At 32.9% G+C, this 18,836-nt stretch overlaps 1 protein-coding gene across 1 annotated transcript; it reads left to right on the top strand.

Annotated features, from left to right (window-relative positions):
* Positions 1 to 10,504: 10,504 nt before the first annotated feature.
* On the top strand, positions 10,505 to 16,956 carry LOC123661396. Its single transcript, XM_045596359.1, has 6 exons — positions 10,505 to 10,657; positions 11,114 to 11,265; positions 13,874 to 14,068; positions 14,780 to 14,896; positions 15,099 to 15,390; positions 16,940 to 16,956. Exons 1-6 carry the CDS (start codon positions 10,507 to 10,509, stop codon positions 16,954 to 16,956), a joined length of 924 nt encoding a protein of 307 aa, XP_045452315.1. The 5' UTR covers positions 10,505 to 10,506.
* The last annotated feature ends 1,880 nt before the right edge of the window (positions 16,957 to 18,836 follow it).

Raw genomic sequence — 18,836 nt, 5'->3', positions numbered from 1 at the left:
GTATTTTATAATAGGGGTAAATAGTTTACTGTATTACGATAATTTGATAAATAATCGCTTATTATTAGCACTCGGTTCTTTCTCCAAAAATACGTTTATTACGTAATGCGCAAATACCTACTATTATAAATACGAAAGTTTTCATGGATGTTTGTTTGCTTTTCTGAAAAAAGTACTGAATTGACTGAAATGAAATTTGATACATAAACACATAGACATAGACATAGTTGGAAATCCAAAATCTATAATAATATATATAACAGCGAAAGGTCACTCACTCATCACGAAATCTCCGAAACTTTAACACCTACAAACTTGAAATTTGGCAAGTAGGCTCCTTATAGGACGTAGGCATCCGCTAAGAACGGATTTTACGAAACTCGACCCCTAAGGGGGTAAAACGGGGGTTGCAAGTTTGTATGAAAGTCCTATGTTTTTGAAGTAAGAGACTTGAAATTTTAAATGTAAGCTCTATAGATGGTGAAAAGGTGTCCAAATAATGTATCTTTAGAAATCAACCCCTTTTTGGGGTTAAAACGGGGGATAGTAGCTTGGCTCACTGATCACGAAATCTCCGAAACTATAACAGTTACAAACTTGAAATTTGGCAGAAAGGCTCCTTATAGGGCGTAGACATCCGTTAAGAGCGAATTTTACGAAATTCGACCCTTAAGGGGGTAAAACGGGGGGTAGAAGTTTGTTTGGAAGTCCCATGTTTTTGAAGTAAGAGACTTGAAATTTAAAATGTATACCTTATAGATGATAAAAAGGTGTCCAAATAATGAATCTTTAGAAATCAACTCCCTTTTGGGGTTAAAACGGGGGATGGTAGGTTTACTCACTCATCACGAAATCTCCGAAACTATAACACCTATAAACTTGAAATTTAGCAGATAGGCTCCTTATAGGGCGTAGATATTTGCTAAAAACGGGTTTTACAAAACTCGACCCCTAAGGGGGTAAAACGGGGGTTGGAAGTTTGTATGAAAGTCCTATGTTTTTGAGGTAAGAGACTTGAAATTTAAAATTTATGCTCTATAGATGGTGAGAAGGTGTCCAAATAATGTATCTTTAGAAAGCAACTCCCTTTTGGGGTTAAAACGGGGGATGGTAGATTGACTCACTCATCACGAAATCTCCGAAACTATAACACCTAAAAACTTGAAATTTGCCAGGTAGGTTTTTTATAGGGCGTAGACATCCGTTAAGAACTAATTTTACGAGACTCAACCCCTAAGGGGATAAAACGGGGGTTGGAAGTTTGTATGAAAGTCCTATGATTTTGAAGTAAGAGACTTAAAATTTAAAATGTTTGCTCTTTAGATGGTGAGAAGGTGTTCAAATAATGTATCTTTAGAAATCAACTCCTTTTTGGGGTTAAAACGGGGGATGGTAGGTTGACTCCCTCATCACGAAATCTCCGAAACTACAAACTTAAAATTTGGCAGGTAGGTTCCTTATAGGGTGTAAATATCCGCTAAGAGCTGATTTTACGAAACTCGACCCTTAAGGGGATAAAACAGGGGTTGGAAGTTTGTATGAAAGTCCTATGTTTTTGAAGTAAGAGACTTAAAATTTAAAATGTATGCTCTATAGATTGTAGAAAGGCGACCAAATAATGCATCGTAATTTATGAATATATAAAAGAGAAATGTTACTTACTCACTCATCACGAGAACTCAAAAACCGCTGGATGGTCCATCCATCCAGGATGGACAAAGATGAAATTTGGCAGGGAGGTAGATTATAGTTAGTAGACGTCCGCTAAGAACGGATTTTGCGATATTCCACCGCTAAGAGGGTTTAATTGGGGTTGATAGTTTGTATGAAAAATATACAGCAGGGTCGGTTTAAAGGAAAATAACCGCGTTTGCAACCCTATGTGTTCAAGAAACATTTATATTGATCACTTATAAGTAGTACAAAACACATTTTTTTTTTACAATATCTAACCTTTACGTTACTAGAATACTTTTTTATTTACCCCGGATCGTCACGGAGGAGCGTGCGTTACGCTATTCCGTGGCACATATTTACTTAGAACCGTATTAAAAACTATTTTTTTTTTTTTTATGTCACTAGGTCGGCAAACAAGCGTACGGCTCACCTGATGGTAAGCGATCACCGTAGCTTATAGACGCCTGCAACACCAGAAGCATCGCAAGTGCGTTGCCGACCCAATCCCCAATCCCCCCAGGAGCTCTGGTCACCTTACTCACCAACAGGAACACAATAATGCTTGAAAAGAGTATTATTTAGCTGTGATCTTCTGTAAGGTCGAGGTACTACCCCAGTCGGTCAAAACTAAATTGCATGCAGTATATTTTAAACATATTTACACTACAATACTATATTATTACTACATTATTTCATACCACAATTCTGAGGAATTCAACGAACGATTATGTACGACGCGACGCGCGCTTCACGCAGACGTAGTCGCGGGCAACAGTTAGTGTATTATAAAACAAAGTCCCCAAAAGTGTATGTGATCGATTCAGTCAAAATCTACTGAACAGATTTTCATGCGGTTTCACTAATGGGGAGAGGACTTCAAGAGGAAGGTTTACGGAACGTCTAAGCCGATTTTGACGAGAGTTTTACTGGAAGTTTACCGGGAAAACGTTGTGACACACTGATTTCAACGCGGGCGAAGCCGCGGGCACTGCTAGTAATACATATAATTGTGTTTGCTCGCAAACTAAAAAAACGACTTTAATTACATAGACAAGCAATGCAATCTATGTTAGCGAAAAAAAATAAACGCACCAGTCGTCACTACGATTTTCGAGGATTCCCTTCGGTTTCTCTGCGATTTCATCACCAGATCCTGGTTTCCCCGAACATACATAAAAAAATATCGGTCGAATTGAGTAACCTCCTCCTTTTTTTGAAGTCGGTCAAAATTGTAGATATATTATGTCCCGACATTTTTGCGGGTCCTTTGGACGTTACACGGTTAAAACTGCCCAGCTAGTCATTATATGAAACGAAAATATAAAGTTTTAAGAATATTACTTCCTTTGGAGAATCAAAATAATGACCAGGCAACTTAAAACAAAATATTAGAAGTACGAGAAAATTCATGAACTTTTTTTAAACCATAACATAAAAATAAAAAATATTTTCGCACACACTTTTTTTTTAGTAAGTACAGATAACAAATTACATAACAATAGTGTGTATAATTACTACGAAATAAGAAATTCATTTGACGTCATAGACTCATAGCTAGTGATAAGGCGTTTATTGTTAAAAATGTTTAACAACTAAAAAGTTATTACATGCGAATACTAAAATTGAATTCAATACAATTTCATATATTTAGTTTTTTTCCTTGAAATTTTTATTTGTAAATTTTACATAATTTGAGAGGACTGATGATATCGTTAAATTAAGTTTTTATAATCCTTCTGAACAATGCACTCCGGCATTGGAGTGTAGGTCACCTACATTAAATTTTCCATGACTAGGTAATTTGATTAATCATAATCTTACTAAGTATTATATTATACTAGCTAACCCGGCGAAGTTCGTAGGTACTGCCACATTTGTGTGATTTTTTTTTAAATTTTATTTTATACAAACTGTGTTAATAATAACAAACTCAAAATAAAAAAAGCATTATCAGATTTGGTACAATCGTTCAGAAGTTAGAGATATACGGGTAGGTACATTTCTGCAATTCCTTTTTATCTTTATAAGATTTATAACTGTTATATAAAGTACCTATTATTATTATAAAAACATAAATTGGTGTGAATATGATATAATAGATGCGTATATTGTTACACCGATCGCTACTTTTTTTTTTACAGAATAACTCAAATAATAATAAAATTCGGTAATATATTACCGAATCAAGATTGAACCTTCTCCTTATACGGATTTCATCCGTTTATAGATATTTTTTATACCTACATATTATATTATCTGACGCTTAGACCAATGTCTAAATTCTGACATCTTCTATATAATATACAAAAATGCATGTTTGTCAGTATGTCCTTTATAGAATCGTAAAATATGCATTTGATCATGTTATGATCTTCAGCAAGTGTTGTGCATGAGCGCACAAAGATTTTTGAGCTGGTACGACCAAAAAATAAAAATGAAAGCTAGTCGCATATAAAAAATAATTAAAACAACTTAGTTTTATATTGTGGAATTAACTAAGAGACAGTAAACAGTAATGAATGACAGTGACGAATTATGAAAACAATGACATTGTCATATTTTTTATCAGATAACTTTTCTAATAATGGTACCTAATGTGTAAAAATCATATTGTAAGTATGTAAACAAATTTCCACATTTCGCACAGGTACTATCGCGAAAGCGGAAATACGCGATATAATCAAAGTCTACTACATATTATGAAAGGATAACGGATTTTTTAAAATAATACTCGGTCGTAAGTAAAAACACATTACACATTACTATATATCTTTCTAATATATAAAATTCTCGTGTCATGGTGTTAAACATTGAACTCCTCCGAAACGGCTCGACCGATTTTAATAAAATTTTGTGGGCATATCGGGTAGGTCTGAGAATCGGCCAACATCTATTTTTCATACCCCTAAGTTATAGGGGGGTGGGGATTAAGGGTGTTAATAACATATATGGCAAAACAACGTTTGCGGGGTCAGCTAGTATATATATATATATATAAATATTTTAGAAAATAAATATTTTCTTGAATAGACTTGCCTATAGTGAAGCCTAGTAGGCACATACGGGACATCAATAAATACTTTAAAAATGTTATTTTAAATTATAAGTTTTCTACTGTATGGTTATATTAAATAAACGAAATTACGAATAAAACTAATGATAAATCAGATAATTATTGTCTAATTAAGTAAATTAGGTTTCGTGTTTATCGCTTAATTAAGCGCGTACACAGAATATTAACAGTGACGCATGCTATGTTTATGTATGAAATTAAAAATAGTATTATTAAATTCATTGAGTTAGGACACAGTAGGTAATATCATCTGGGGAAGTAACTCAACCTTAACGAAGATGGCAGCCAAATAATACTGCTCTCAAATACTGTGCTCCTGTGGTGAGCTGCGGCGAGGTAGCCAGAGCTTTTAAGGAGGGTCGGAGTAGAGTCGGCAGCGCGCTTGCGATGCTTCTGATGATGCAGGCGTCCATATGCTACTCTCGGTTGCTGGCTTTGTAATTTAAAAAAAAAAAACATTTTTAAGTACCTACGTACAGTAATATATCTAAAAAAAGGTACAACAATACTTTAAAAATCACTATATTATCTATTGTTGAGATGTAAAAGGAACAATCACCATGTATTTTTAGCTGACTTCAAAAAAGGCGTAGATGAGAATTTCCAAAGATTTTTCTGATATAGCAGTGATGATGACATCGCCTATAATTGTGTTTGCAGGCAAACGAAAAAAAAACCGACATCAATTATATCGACAAGTTGTATCGAAAATTTAGTCAAGTAATTACGCATTATCAAAGATTACTCCAAAAGTTGTTATCAGATATCGCTGAAATTTAAATGTGACCACATGATAAACACCGGTTTTCGATTAAATTAAAAATTATCAAAATCGGTACACCCAGTAAAAAGTTATGCGGATTTTCAAGTTTCCCTCGATTTCTCTGGGATCAGTTCATCATCTCATTCATCAGATCTTGGTTTCCTTATCATGGTACCACACCATGGCTATCTCCTTTCCAACAAAAAAGAATTATCAAAAACGGTTCATAAACGTCGAAGCTATACCCGAACATGCATAAATAGATATCTTATTGTTTGATATTTTATTACACCACGCGCATGTTAACTGTGACCTCATTTGTAAAGTAACTGAGAACTTTAGCTGTGCAGTTTTCTGTAATAAATATATTTGTAAATATGAAATGAATTAAATTATATTTTTAAGTTTGTTTACGTTTTAATGACATTTATAAACATCATAAAATATAAAAATTCCATCCTTTCAATTACTTAATATATAAAAATAACCGTATAATTATGAATATAAGTCTTTTTTTGTACTCGCTATATAATATTAAATACACTCAGCGGCACGGAATCTTGGCCAAACTCATAACATGCGATAACAAATTTTTAAGTGTGTCTAACTTTTTTCTTATTGTATAAGTGGGTAGAAATAATGTTTACGTTATTTCTAAGAGGATATTTAACTGAGTTGAAGGGCATATTGGTTTGGATTCTGAAGTTTAGTTGAATCGTGTCATTTATCCGACGAACTCTACGTTTTGAATTGTGTTGTGGAATTTGCAAGTGTTAAGTTGTCGAAGTTCTTTGGTTTTATTGTGATAAATAAACATCTAAAGGCGCCTAAAAATCCATAAAAATGCCTTTGTCACCAAGTCAGATAGCACAAGCAGTGGCATTACTCGAACAAGGGATAACCCATCGTGAAGTGGCTACTACCCCTAATGTACCGCGTTCTTCGATCCAATATGCACTAAAACGGTAGCAAGAGACTAGCCTCTGCACACGCAGACCAGGTAGTGGTGGTTTACGTTGGACGTCAGCTCATGACGACCGTTTTATTGTGTTAGAGATTTTAAGAAATCGCTTCCTTACTGCTGTCGAGATCCAGCAGCGGTTTCAAATCCCCAGGAACGTAATTGTTAGTGAGCGTACGGTGAGAAGATGTATAGAGGAAGTTAATTTAAGGGCAAGAAGACTAGCCCGTGGCCCACAGCTTCTCCCACAGCATAGAGCACCTCGACTTCAATTTGCCCCCGAACATGCTAACGGTCTCATGAGAAAAGGGCAGAGGTTTTGTTAAAGGATGAGTGCAGGATTGCTTTAAATGCATCTGATGGTCGACAAAGTGCGTGAAGAAGGAAAGTTGAACGATATCTGGCGATTAGTAGCACTCCAGCAGTGAGTTTTGGTAGAGGCTCTATAATGGTATGGGGTGGCGTTAGTTCTGATGCATGTACAGAATTGGTCATCGTCAATAACGCTCTAACTGCAACACGATACGTCGAGGATATCCTTCAAGAACATGTTTTACCCTTTGGAGGGTTTATTGGATATGACCAATTCATTTTAATGCATGATAATGCACATCCTCACGTCGCTCAAATCGTAAATGAGTACCTTCAGGAGGTTGGTATTCAAAAATTGCAGTGGCCAGCTCGCAGCCCCGACTTAAATCCAATAGAGCATATTTCGGATAAGCTAAAAAAGACAATTAAAACAGCATCGAACCCACCACAAACTCTTAACCAGCTTCAAGATGCTGCATTGATTGCCTGGAGCGACTTGTCGCAACAAAACATCAAAAATGTCATCCAAATCATGCCAGACCGAATGCAGGCGGTCATAAGGGCTAGAGAAGGAAACACGCGATATTAAAAAGCTCACCAAAGATCAAACAGTTCAAACAGTTTTTATTACTAGTGCTCAAAACTGCAGTGTTTAATTTTGTGTAAATGTGATTTTGCGCTTAAACTTCATTATAAACTAAAAAAAAACATTATTTATGTTTAATTACGTATTAAAGACGTTAATTGGATGAACAACGATCAAAATTGGCTTAAATTTGCAGTGTAAATTGAAAAAAATTAAAGTTATCACAAATTTTATGCTTGGCCAAGTTTCCGTGCCGGTGAGTGTATTATAACAAAAAAAAATATATCCATAAAAATATATGCAGGTACTTATTTATACACGATTTCGTTCTCATTTCAATGTTCAGATTGCGAGCAATGTGATGTGCTTGCAACAGATAATAATCTTTCTTTTAAAGTAAACTTAATTGTTTTCGTTATAAAAATTTTGTTCTGAAAAGTCGTTTACAATTGTTACCTAAATCTCACGCCAAATATTAAAATCACTTTCTTATGTTCTTTTTAAGTATGAAATATAAGGTAAATAACGTTACAACGACGACCGAATGGATCAATCTCCTCCATATCTTCTATTTATCACAACGTGGGCAACGGAAGGTCACCTTAACAAAAAACAGCATTATTATTTTATTCATTACATAAATCAAGCTAATTATTAAGTAACACCTTGATTGTATCTGAGTTGCGAAACATATTTCACTGCGTTTTTTAATAACTATTTATGTGTTTTGTTTAACTAAACGCTTAAAATAGTCCTTGCAAGAAAGGATTCGTAAAAAGGCCAATTTTTAATGTATCGTACTTTTAAATTCCAATAACGTTTTAACGAATAACAAAAAATGCTTATAGTAAACAACCTACATATAGACGTTTTTATTTGATACATTTAATAATTATCATTATTATGATAAGTTTATATTTATGCACGTTAAAAAACATTCAATAATCATCAAATGAGCACGATAAAACACACGGTAAACAAAGAGTTTGTTCGTGCAACTTTTCTTAAAAATATATTTTAATCAGTAGGTAGGTATTTTATCGAGCGGGCTTTCGTGGTGCTTTGGTGTTACTCGTAAGTCGTATCATTTTATTTTTACTATTTACTCTTTTTTAAACAAATCCTGGTTGCTTTTTTCAGTTTTAAAGTGGTTTTTCGAGATCCTAGAAAAGTGTTTCACGTGCCCATAATTAGTCGAACATCTCCAAGCAACCCATAGGTACCCATAAAGTTATAAGTAAGATTCATAAAAATTGGATAATATTTTCAGTAGTTGTATTTATTTATACTTTTACAAATATTACAATATTCGTTTTTGTACTGTTACTATTTTTTACAATAAGCAAAACTTCATACTCTAAAAATTAAATCCTGTATGTATGTGTCACACACGTAATATATTTACGTAACTTTAATATTAGATCAATGTCGCAGAGGTCATTACACCACATTTTAGTTTACACATTAAAATCTAACATATAGGTAACTAATAAAACTATTCTTTAAAACTGCTGGGCATAAGCCTCTTTCCTATAGGTGGCCTCTCATATAGGTTGGCGGATATAGATTAATTCAAACTAAATAAAAAAAAAATGTTTGAATTAATTGCTTCAAGTTCATAACGTTTGTATCACAGATTATTGTCTGCTACATAGCACTTTTTATAAATATTTTGAAAATCGAATCCTCCGACGACTATCGATGTCCCGGATCGTGGAACAGCCCTGGGCCCGTGAAAGGCCAAGACCTCAAAATAAACTGTTTGAGCTGCTATTCTCTATATTATGCTGAATTACTGACCTATTAATATTTCGTAGATTCGTAGTTATACTTTATTTAGAATATACTAAGTTTGAAAGACTACTAGAATACACAAACTCTGAGCTGTTGCTGTCCTTTTTCATAATTTGTGTTGTTAATTTTACCACCTCCTTCAATTCCGCTATCCTTATATCATACTTCAATAAACTGTGGCTAATTATTTATTAGACGCCGCGTTGGAGCAACCGTTACAGCCATTGATTGTACCTGTTGCGCTGGCGGTTGCGGGTTCGATCCCCGCACATGACAAACATTTGTATTGGCCATACAGGTGTTTGCTGTGGTCTGGGTGTTTCTGCAGTCCTTGTGGGTCTCCTCACCGTGCCTCGGAGAGCACGTTAAGCCGTCGGTCCCAGTTGTTATCATGTACACCTGATAGCGATCGTTACTCATAGTAGGGAATATATCCGCCACTCCGTATGGAGCAGCATTGTGGATTAAGCTCTGATTCTTCTCCTACATGGGGAAAGAGGCCTATACCCAGTAGGGGGATCTTACAGGCTGAAGCGAATTATTTATTGTGTCGTATTTATGTTGTTTATTTTACCACTTCTAGAATACACTCAGGTCAGGTATAATTAAATGTACCTTCATATAACTCATTCCCAATATATTTGTACAAAGTTTAAGTTATAATACTTACTTTTATTCTTGAAACAGCCAGCTGACGGCGACTTAGGTTCGGATCTTCGACCATATTATTAGAATATAGTTAAGTTTTATTTCATACTAACATAAAAATCATCATGTTATCAAACTCCAAAGTTCTATTTATAACTGATAAACAAAAGTTATAACGATTGATACTAACATTGTTTCTTGTCGAATTTATTTGTTGATACTCAAATTGTTATACAGCTTAAACATTCAGTTTTTGAAACAAATATCTACAAATAACTTCGATTTAAAAAATAAAATATTAAAATTATTTATTCTAAGTGCAGTTATAACTTCTTTTTTTAATTTCCTCTTTAGTTTAACCCCAAATTTCAGTAAAATTGTGTTATCAAAGTCAAAAAGATATTGAAATTACCTTAAACCAGTTATACAACTCATACATATTATGTACGAGTACAATACAGTTCTAGATTTTTCCGATTAAAAAAAAAAAACGTAATATTTTTTATTGTATTTGTTATAAATGTTTTGTTTGCTTATTTCTTTTTTTTTATATTATCATTTCGTTACTTGTGTCCCTAAACAGTGTTTATGTCCCAAATAATCGTAATCGTATCATTTCATTTCAATTACCAATTTTGTTACCCATTCATATATTATACGTAAATTAAATAATAAATTTGCCAGTTTCAGTAATGGAACTGCTGTCTTTCGTGAAGGAGGTCCTACAAAATGTAGCGGAGCGCGCAGCTAGCTACCGCTTCGGTCAGACCATGCTCCGATGTATGGACAGAGGCCTTTGGATCGTGGAGAAGAGTGCCAGATGGACTGTGCCGCCGCCGCCGTGTATGTACATATAACTCTATACACTTATATATAAATAAAATATGTGCGAATGTTTTTGAGGACGGATGAACGTTTTTACTCATTTTTGCTATAAATAGATGTAGTGGAAATGTGTACCTACCATAATTTAGTATGTAGCCAAAGACTTTAAGCAAAACACCTTCTCTTTTGAATAGGCTATTATGTGCTTACGATCGTACCGTGGTATCTAAAATGAAAAATGTATACATCTTGTTAAACTTTTTATGTTTTCTATTATAACTTATTGGAAGGTTTTTTCCTAGTACTTGTAGCAAAATAAATATAATTATATTCAAAGAAATTTTTTATTTTTACAATTAATTTATTTTTACAAGATAAAAAAAAACATATGTAGATGAACGTCACTTTTCTTAAAAAAATAAAATTACTATCACATTTTTAATGATACAAGTTTTTGTTATATATTAACTACAGTGGATCAAGAAGAGAGGCCACAACCGGAGCTGATACGTCCTCTACCCTGGGTTTTTTTCCTCGCGCTACTGATTGTTCTACGTGTAGCAAGAGAGTCAATATCCTTTGTGAATTTAGCATTTGGAAAACCTCCACTTAGATCTGCAGATGTTGTAAGTATTTAATCGTTTTTCATAATAGGCTTCGGCTTGAGTACAAATATTTTGCTTAGTGGAAAATAAAGATGTTGGTAGTCTTTTGTTGGATGGTATCCTATTTAGGTCACAGGGAACATAAGTGGGAGATATACTAGTAGGAATTATTTCTGAAGTATCAGGAAGTCAGGACTTCTAGAACAATCAACAAGCGATATTCTATCATTATAAAGTTTTCCATCAGGTGTTTTTGAATATATTACGCGGTATTCCAAGAATCATTTGATTATATAAATTATAATAATATAATTGATTGTATCTCTGACAAATTCAATTCGTAATTTTCGTAAAGTTCTTAGAAATAATAACAATATCTTTTTAAAAATACCAAAATTGGCATAATAAAATTAATTATTAAACTTTAATAGTTGGATAGCACAAAAAAAGATTTATCACATAATGAAACGGATATTATAAATATAAGATTATATTTTAAAATTTAAGGAACTGTTTTTACTAACCCATTGGCACACCGCAGTGACCCTGATTTTGCTCCGGAGATTGTGGGTTAAATTCCTACACTTGGCAGTATATATACACATAATACAAAAAAATTATCTTTTTTCCTATTTTTTGAAACGCACATATCAAGTAGGAAATGCTGAAATAGGTATATTGTGGCATATCATGGATATGTGGCGTTAAATCTTAGATATCGCCTAATCTTCTGGGGTAATTCTGTGGACGAGTTTTTAAAATCCGAAAAATTGTATATCAATATGTGGCGCCGGATATTTAACCAGTTTCAAACCATGATTTAAATCGTTAAAAATATTACAATAGCCTTCGCTGTAGGTACGTCTTATATATATATATATACGTACGTGTATTTGTAAAAAACATTTATACATCTTCAAAACTAATTCAAATATGGTATTACGAACAATAAGATAGACCACAATTGCAATTTTTAAGAGAAAATTATTTAAACTGCTGCTGTCGCCAAAAATGTATTACGATGTCAATGACTTTTTACTACACGGAATTTAGAATAGTGATTTAATGACCTTAAAGATAATTTAACGGGACATATAATAAACTTTTGAACTATCGTAATAATAATTAGATAGTTGTAGTAAGAATATTATTAATAGGTATTTATTTCGTACATATTAGCTAATATGTTTACACTAAAGTGATAAGCTGTTTATGTCAATGAAGTAATATTTTCTAATGAACGGTTGATAAACAACTGATAACAATTTGGGAAGAAATCACGTGTCGCTTTTAGAGTCCAAAAGAGTTCATTAACTTTAATTTTGGGTACTAATTATTTCTTTTACGATCACTCTTAATGTTATTTATTATGATATTAACCATTTCTGAATCAAATCTATCTGTGATATTAAAGACTAGTGATGAAAGTAATAAAGAGTAGTACCTATATTGTAATAGAAAAATTTAAAGTAAATTATACACAATTTATGTAAGAAATAAAATACTACTACTAAAGTAACACTAGTTTAGAGACCTATAATCAATTTCTCTCTCTCTCTCTCTCTCTGATAAGAGGCTTGAGTCTAAATTTAATATGAAATATTTATATATGATTTTTTATTTATTTAGGTACCTCCGATATATTAGGTAGGTACCTATATCAGCCGAGAATAAACTCTAAACGTTAAGTTATATTATGTATTAACCTTGTATGTTAAAAATCAATTTACAAATCGTGTTATAACTACTATATTAAGTATTCACGTGAATTTTAAAATTGTAAATTTTTTTAAACGAAAAATAAGGTATGTGGCCTTAGAACCAGATTATTATCGCATCGTCATCCGAGAAAAAAAAATCATATGTACGTCAAAATAAATTGAGATGTCTGATGATGATGATAACGGTGATATGCTAATTTTGCATGAACGTTTATACTTAATAAACATAACAAGCTATATAATGTGTGTATAGCAAAAAGCAACAGTTTTTTTTTTTTTAAGTAATACGGATTTCGTTGCGAATTCTACTCTGAATTTCTCATAGTCAGAATCAGATCATCAATCAGAATTTCTACATTCCAAATCATTCATAGCTTCATAATTATTACCTATAACTAATTTATTTAACATAAATATAATTTATAAACAAACGATTAAAAAGTGCTTTGAGACCTAATAGAATAAAATAATTTTTTGATTTTGATTTTTTATGTATCTTATTTTTTTAATTCTTTTTTTTTAAATTTTGTAACACTAAGAGTGAAAAATCATAGAAGTTTATAAGCAAATTCATAAGGAATCGTCCATTAATCACATGTTTTTAACAACTTTTTAACTCCCTAGCCTCAACCTATTGGTGATGTGAGATGGGGTTTTAGACTTTACACTACCCCATACCTAAAAATCACGTTTATTTTTTATGAAAAGTATAATACAGGTACAATCTGAATAAATGTTGGAAAATTAAGCATTGTAATAAAAACGTTATAAAAACGTTGTTAGTTTTTTTTTTTTGAATTTAGAAATCGTACGTTCATCAATAAATAATCTATTTCACTTTTTTTCCGAACCCCTTCCATTTCGAGTCTCACATGATGAATGGATAACACTCAAGCTGACACTCATAGGTGGCGTACATACAAAGCAAGCGGCGCTACCTCCGTACGCTAAAGTACCAAGGCACCCGCGTGTCCCGCGCGCGAAGCTCCGCCCCCGCACGCGAGGGGTGGGGCCGCCGGCTGCGAGCGCTCGTGGAACTCACGATGTGCTTCCGTCCACGATACGGGAACAACAACACGCAGCTTAGTGGGGATGAGGTTCTGGTGAGTGAGGGTTAGAGGCGTTATTTTATCATAGATGACTAGCTGCACCCCGCGGCTTCTTTCACCCCCGGTAATTTAAAGGAAAAACGTACTAAAGACACACACATTTCAGTATTAACGCTTTTACAACGGCTTTTATGACACCGCATTGGCGCAACCGTCGCAGCGCTGGTTTGTGGCTGTTGCGCTGGTAGTTGCGGGTTCGATCCCTGCACATGACAAACATTTGTATTGGCCATACATATACTTACATATACTTTGCCGTGGTCTAAGTGTTTGTGCAGTCCTTGTGGGTCTCCCTACCGTAAAAGATAGCACGTTAAGTCGTCGATCCCGGTTGTTATCATGTACACCTGATAGCGATCCTTACTCTTAAGGTAGGGAAAATATCCGCTAACCCGCATTGAAGCAGCGTGGTGGTTTAAGCGATGACCTCGCTTCTCCTACGTAGGGAAAGAGGCATATGCCCAGCAGTGGGATATTACAGGCTGATACAGCTTTAACAACCGAACAAAAAGACCAACCGAGTTCTACTTGTTGCACATTTCTGGTATGATACAAAAGAACATAGAAACGTGAAAACATTTATTATAGACATACCTATTTTATGTTTTTTTGGTTATTTTGAGCTTTCCCGAATATGATATTAATATGTACATTGATCCAAATTAATACGTAATATTAAATATAAAAATCCCATAATATTTTCAGGTGGTAAAGAAAAAACAGCGCGGACGAGAGACAGACACCGGCAATAGCATGGAAAGACTCATTGAGAAAATGATGGTGGACATAGACGCAGATTCCGACGATTCTTCCTGCTACACGGTAAGCTATATACATATAAGTTATATATTTGTAAATAAAGTTTTGAAGTTACGTAAAATATAGACATTAAGTTGCCTTTCTTAGGAACAAAGAAGTGTGTGTTAAATGTATTTATTTGTAATTTGGTATAGCAAACCATAAATATGTAGGGCATTTCAATTTTGATTTTTCTCTATTTTTCGTTTAATCATTACTTTTCCAGTTGACTAACGTCACAAATCCCAGAAGCGATAGATCTGATTACAACACGGAATCCGATCAAGAAACACATCAAAGCAAAAATAATGAAGAAAACAGTAACAACTCTTTAGATGAAAACTATAAAACTCCGTCTCCAGAAAGTCCAGCATACGAAGATACAGACGAAATAGAAATACCGAACGATGTTTACAGAAAACCAATAACTACTGACGTTAAGGAAATCTCAATAGACTTCATAAGAAATGAAATGGGCACACACATAGAGCAGATTATCAAAAGTCAGCACAAAATTGGTAAGTTATTTTCCAAGAGTATGTTGTTAATATCATAGAGAATTATGTTTTGTCAATCCATATACATTTTAAGAAGGTTGTAAGGAGAGAATATTTGCTTGTTACTCTTTCACATTGGAACAACTGAATGTTGCGATAAATCTTGGTTAAGTTCTGTTCAAAGTTATACATTCATACATATTATCTACATACGGAATTTTTAATTATAGTGTGTATCAGAGGCGGCTCGTGACCTATTTTGATGGGAGTTCACAAAAAAATAAACGAAAAACCATTTGTTTTTTTTGTACTGAAATTACCTACTATATATACCTACTAGGTATTATATATTTATAATTTAATTTGAGTAATTTATGTTGCAAAGTGAAAGATTGAGAAATTTATTTGAAATATTTTTACTCTTTGTAGCGAATGGGAGGGCAGCGAACGAGGCTACGATAAGAGAAAGGTAAGAAAATTTTAGTAGTCTCCGAATCAATATATAACGTAATCTATAACACCTACAGAAACCCCCATTTGAAGGAACGTAGTTAGGACTCGAACATTCTATATATAAGAATAAAAATTCTACGATAATAAATTATAAAAATCCATTTAGTCATGTTTATATTTTCACTAGCCGACCCGTGCCCACTTCGTTGGGCGTTAATTATTATTATATTAACCAAATAACATACTTTAAAGAACAATTTTTATAGCACTTAAATAAATAATATGTTGCTCCAACGCCATCTATCAAAAATCGAGAAAACGTCGTCGATAGACTAAAATAAGACTAAATTAATAAAGTCGAAAGACTAATAAATTGTTTTCTAATAGCGATACATAGCGCTAGCTTATTTACCATTTTGATATTATATTTTAATCTTTTTCTTATTTACTGAATTTTTTGTTCAATTACAATAAAATATAGTCTATGTCACTCCTGAATAGTCTAGCTTTCTGTTAGTGAAAGAATTTTCATGATCGGATCGGTATTTGCGAAGATTACCCCCTACATACAAAGAAAGTTATAAACTTTACCTCTTTATAATATTAGTATAGATAGTATAGATTTATCTATTAGTCACTAAGCATACGACGTTCTTAAATATTGGTTAATACAAAAAATATTGCCAAGTATGTGTATCATAAAAATAGATTAATCTACTTAGGTATATAAATATTTATTTTTTTATATGATAAAATTGTTTAAAGGTTCCCAGAGGGCGACACGAGGTATTGAAGTGCGGACGTGATGTTATTATGGTAAGAATGTTCTCGACTTTATAAACACTGAAATATATTAAAACAAAAGTGACCAGTTATTTCTGTTTTACTTATTCTTCTACGGCTTCAATTAATTTTAAAAATAGTCAAATAATGCGAATAACGAACATGTACAATTCGTTTTCTAAAATAACAGACAATTGGTAAATATTATCATTAAAATGTAGCATTATCCAGAAGCTCCATTAAGTATAGAAAATCAGTACTCATTGTAGCAGAACTGTAGTAATAAATGGACTAGTATCAATATTAATTCATAATTTATATTACCTCTTCACAGACAAGCTTCAACAGTAAAAGCCGCAGTAACAACAAAGTTTTCGGGTACACTTGACGTTTTTATCTATGTAAATAAAAATAATACGTCATTAAAACGATTTTATTAATCCTTATTTAAGTTTTACGAACATTTTATACTCGTGTATATATATTAAATAGAATAACTCGTTCTTGACGTTTAAACGTAATACCACATAAATTTTATTTTATCTGTTAAATTAAGTAAACGTTTAAAAATTGTAATAATTTATAGAATTTAGTCTTTTATACTATTTTAGGTAATGGCTACTCATGTAACACACCGCTGTGATTGAAGTGTCTTAAATTTTTTTACCAAGTCCAAGTATAACAGTTAAGGGATGTATTTATCTTTTTAACTTTATAAAATTAAAATAAGAATAATTATTATCTATATGATATTTCAAAAATCTGTTTCGACATCTGTTCTTTTGTGAAAGGTTTATTGTTTATAAGATTTTAGATTAACATGGTTACTTCTATTACGAAAATTATTCGAAAACGGGATATTTACCATACGAGACTCATATTCTCGTGATCAAGACATTCGAAGTCAATGTCGAAACCTCGAGCTCCGCAAAGCGAAAATAATAAACATGGTAAAAATCCCGTTTTCCAATAATTTAGGTATAGTTCGCGTCATGTAAAAAGAACGCTGGCCTTGAAGCTGCGCAGAAGCGATTTATCGGTCTATTTGGTGGTAAGGGGTAGGGGGACGGGAGTGTTTATCACTGTCGCATGCTTGCCGGTGTGCTATTGGTTGACAGCGGTTGACAGTTCGACGTCGACTCAAATTATTATCGCGCACAAAAGTTTTAAATTACAAAATTCTCCATTTACTATTTATTTCACTAAAAAACAATTATCAATTTATCATTTTAAACACATAAAAACTATTAAGATACGAATATTGAGAGTACAGATAATTATTATTTTTGAATAGGTACGACATTTCAATAACTAAAAAATTTGTTATTGCTTTTGTTTAAAAAAAATTGTGATTTTGTAAAGTTATAATTATTATACTTATTTAGTCCGAATTATTCGCACTTGTATTTCTAGTATTTTTTAATGTACCTACCAATAACCATTATACGAAGCCGCGAGTGAAAGCCTAATTTAAAAATAAAATAGTAGTACTTGTGCGCGAGTATACCCATGCGCAAACGCACCCGCTCCAGTTTCTTTCAGCGTTCTTTTTACATGACGCGAACTATATATTGTTAATTTAATTTGTTAAATTTTTCTTGTGGTTTAATATTGTAGATTGTAGATACATCTATACTACATATATATATAAATGAAAATTAAGTGTCTGTCATCTGTCTTTCTATCTGTCTGTCTGTCTTTCTGTTTATCCGGGCTAATCTTATTAAATTGGACGGATTTCTCTTTAAATTTTTATGGTTTTTTATGCCTAAATTCCCTCGATTTTGGGATTTACGCGGGAAATACCTACACCCCATTACCTACCGCTCAGATATATATGAAATAACCAAAAGTTTTCTATTAAACCCGACGATTTTTGTGAGGAAATCTATACTAATAATAAAGCTGAAAAATTTGTATGTTAGTATAATGAGCGCGCTAAACTCAGGATCATAAAATAAACAAATACGCATTTTTAAAGTTAACTCAAAAAGTACTTGATAGATCTCGATCAAATTTAAATGGCACCATATGATGAGCACCAGCTACCGATTTAAAAATAAGTCATCAAAGTCGGTTCACCCAGTAAAAATTTATGTGGTAACACAAATTAAAAATGTAGTCGAGTCGAAAACCTACTCCTTTTTTTAAGTCGGTTAAAAATAGAAAATGTCACTTGATGTGACCACAGATTAACTATAACGTTTTAAAAACGTTTGTGAAATTTGCAA

Source organism: Melitaea cinxia, chromosome 17 (genome assembly GCF_905220565.1).
Source record: "Melitaea cinxia chromosome 17, ilMelCinx1.1, whole genome shotgun sequence".
Lineage (NCBI taxonomy): Eukaryota > Metazoa > Arthropoda > Insecta > Lepidoptera > Nymphalidae > Melitaea > Melitaea cinxia.
This window is presented reverse-complemented; position numbering and strand designations above follow the sequence as displayed.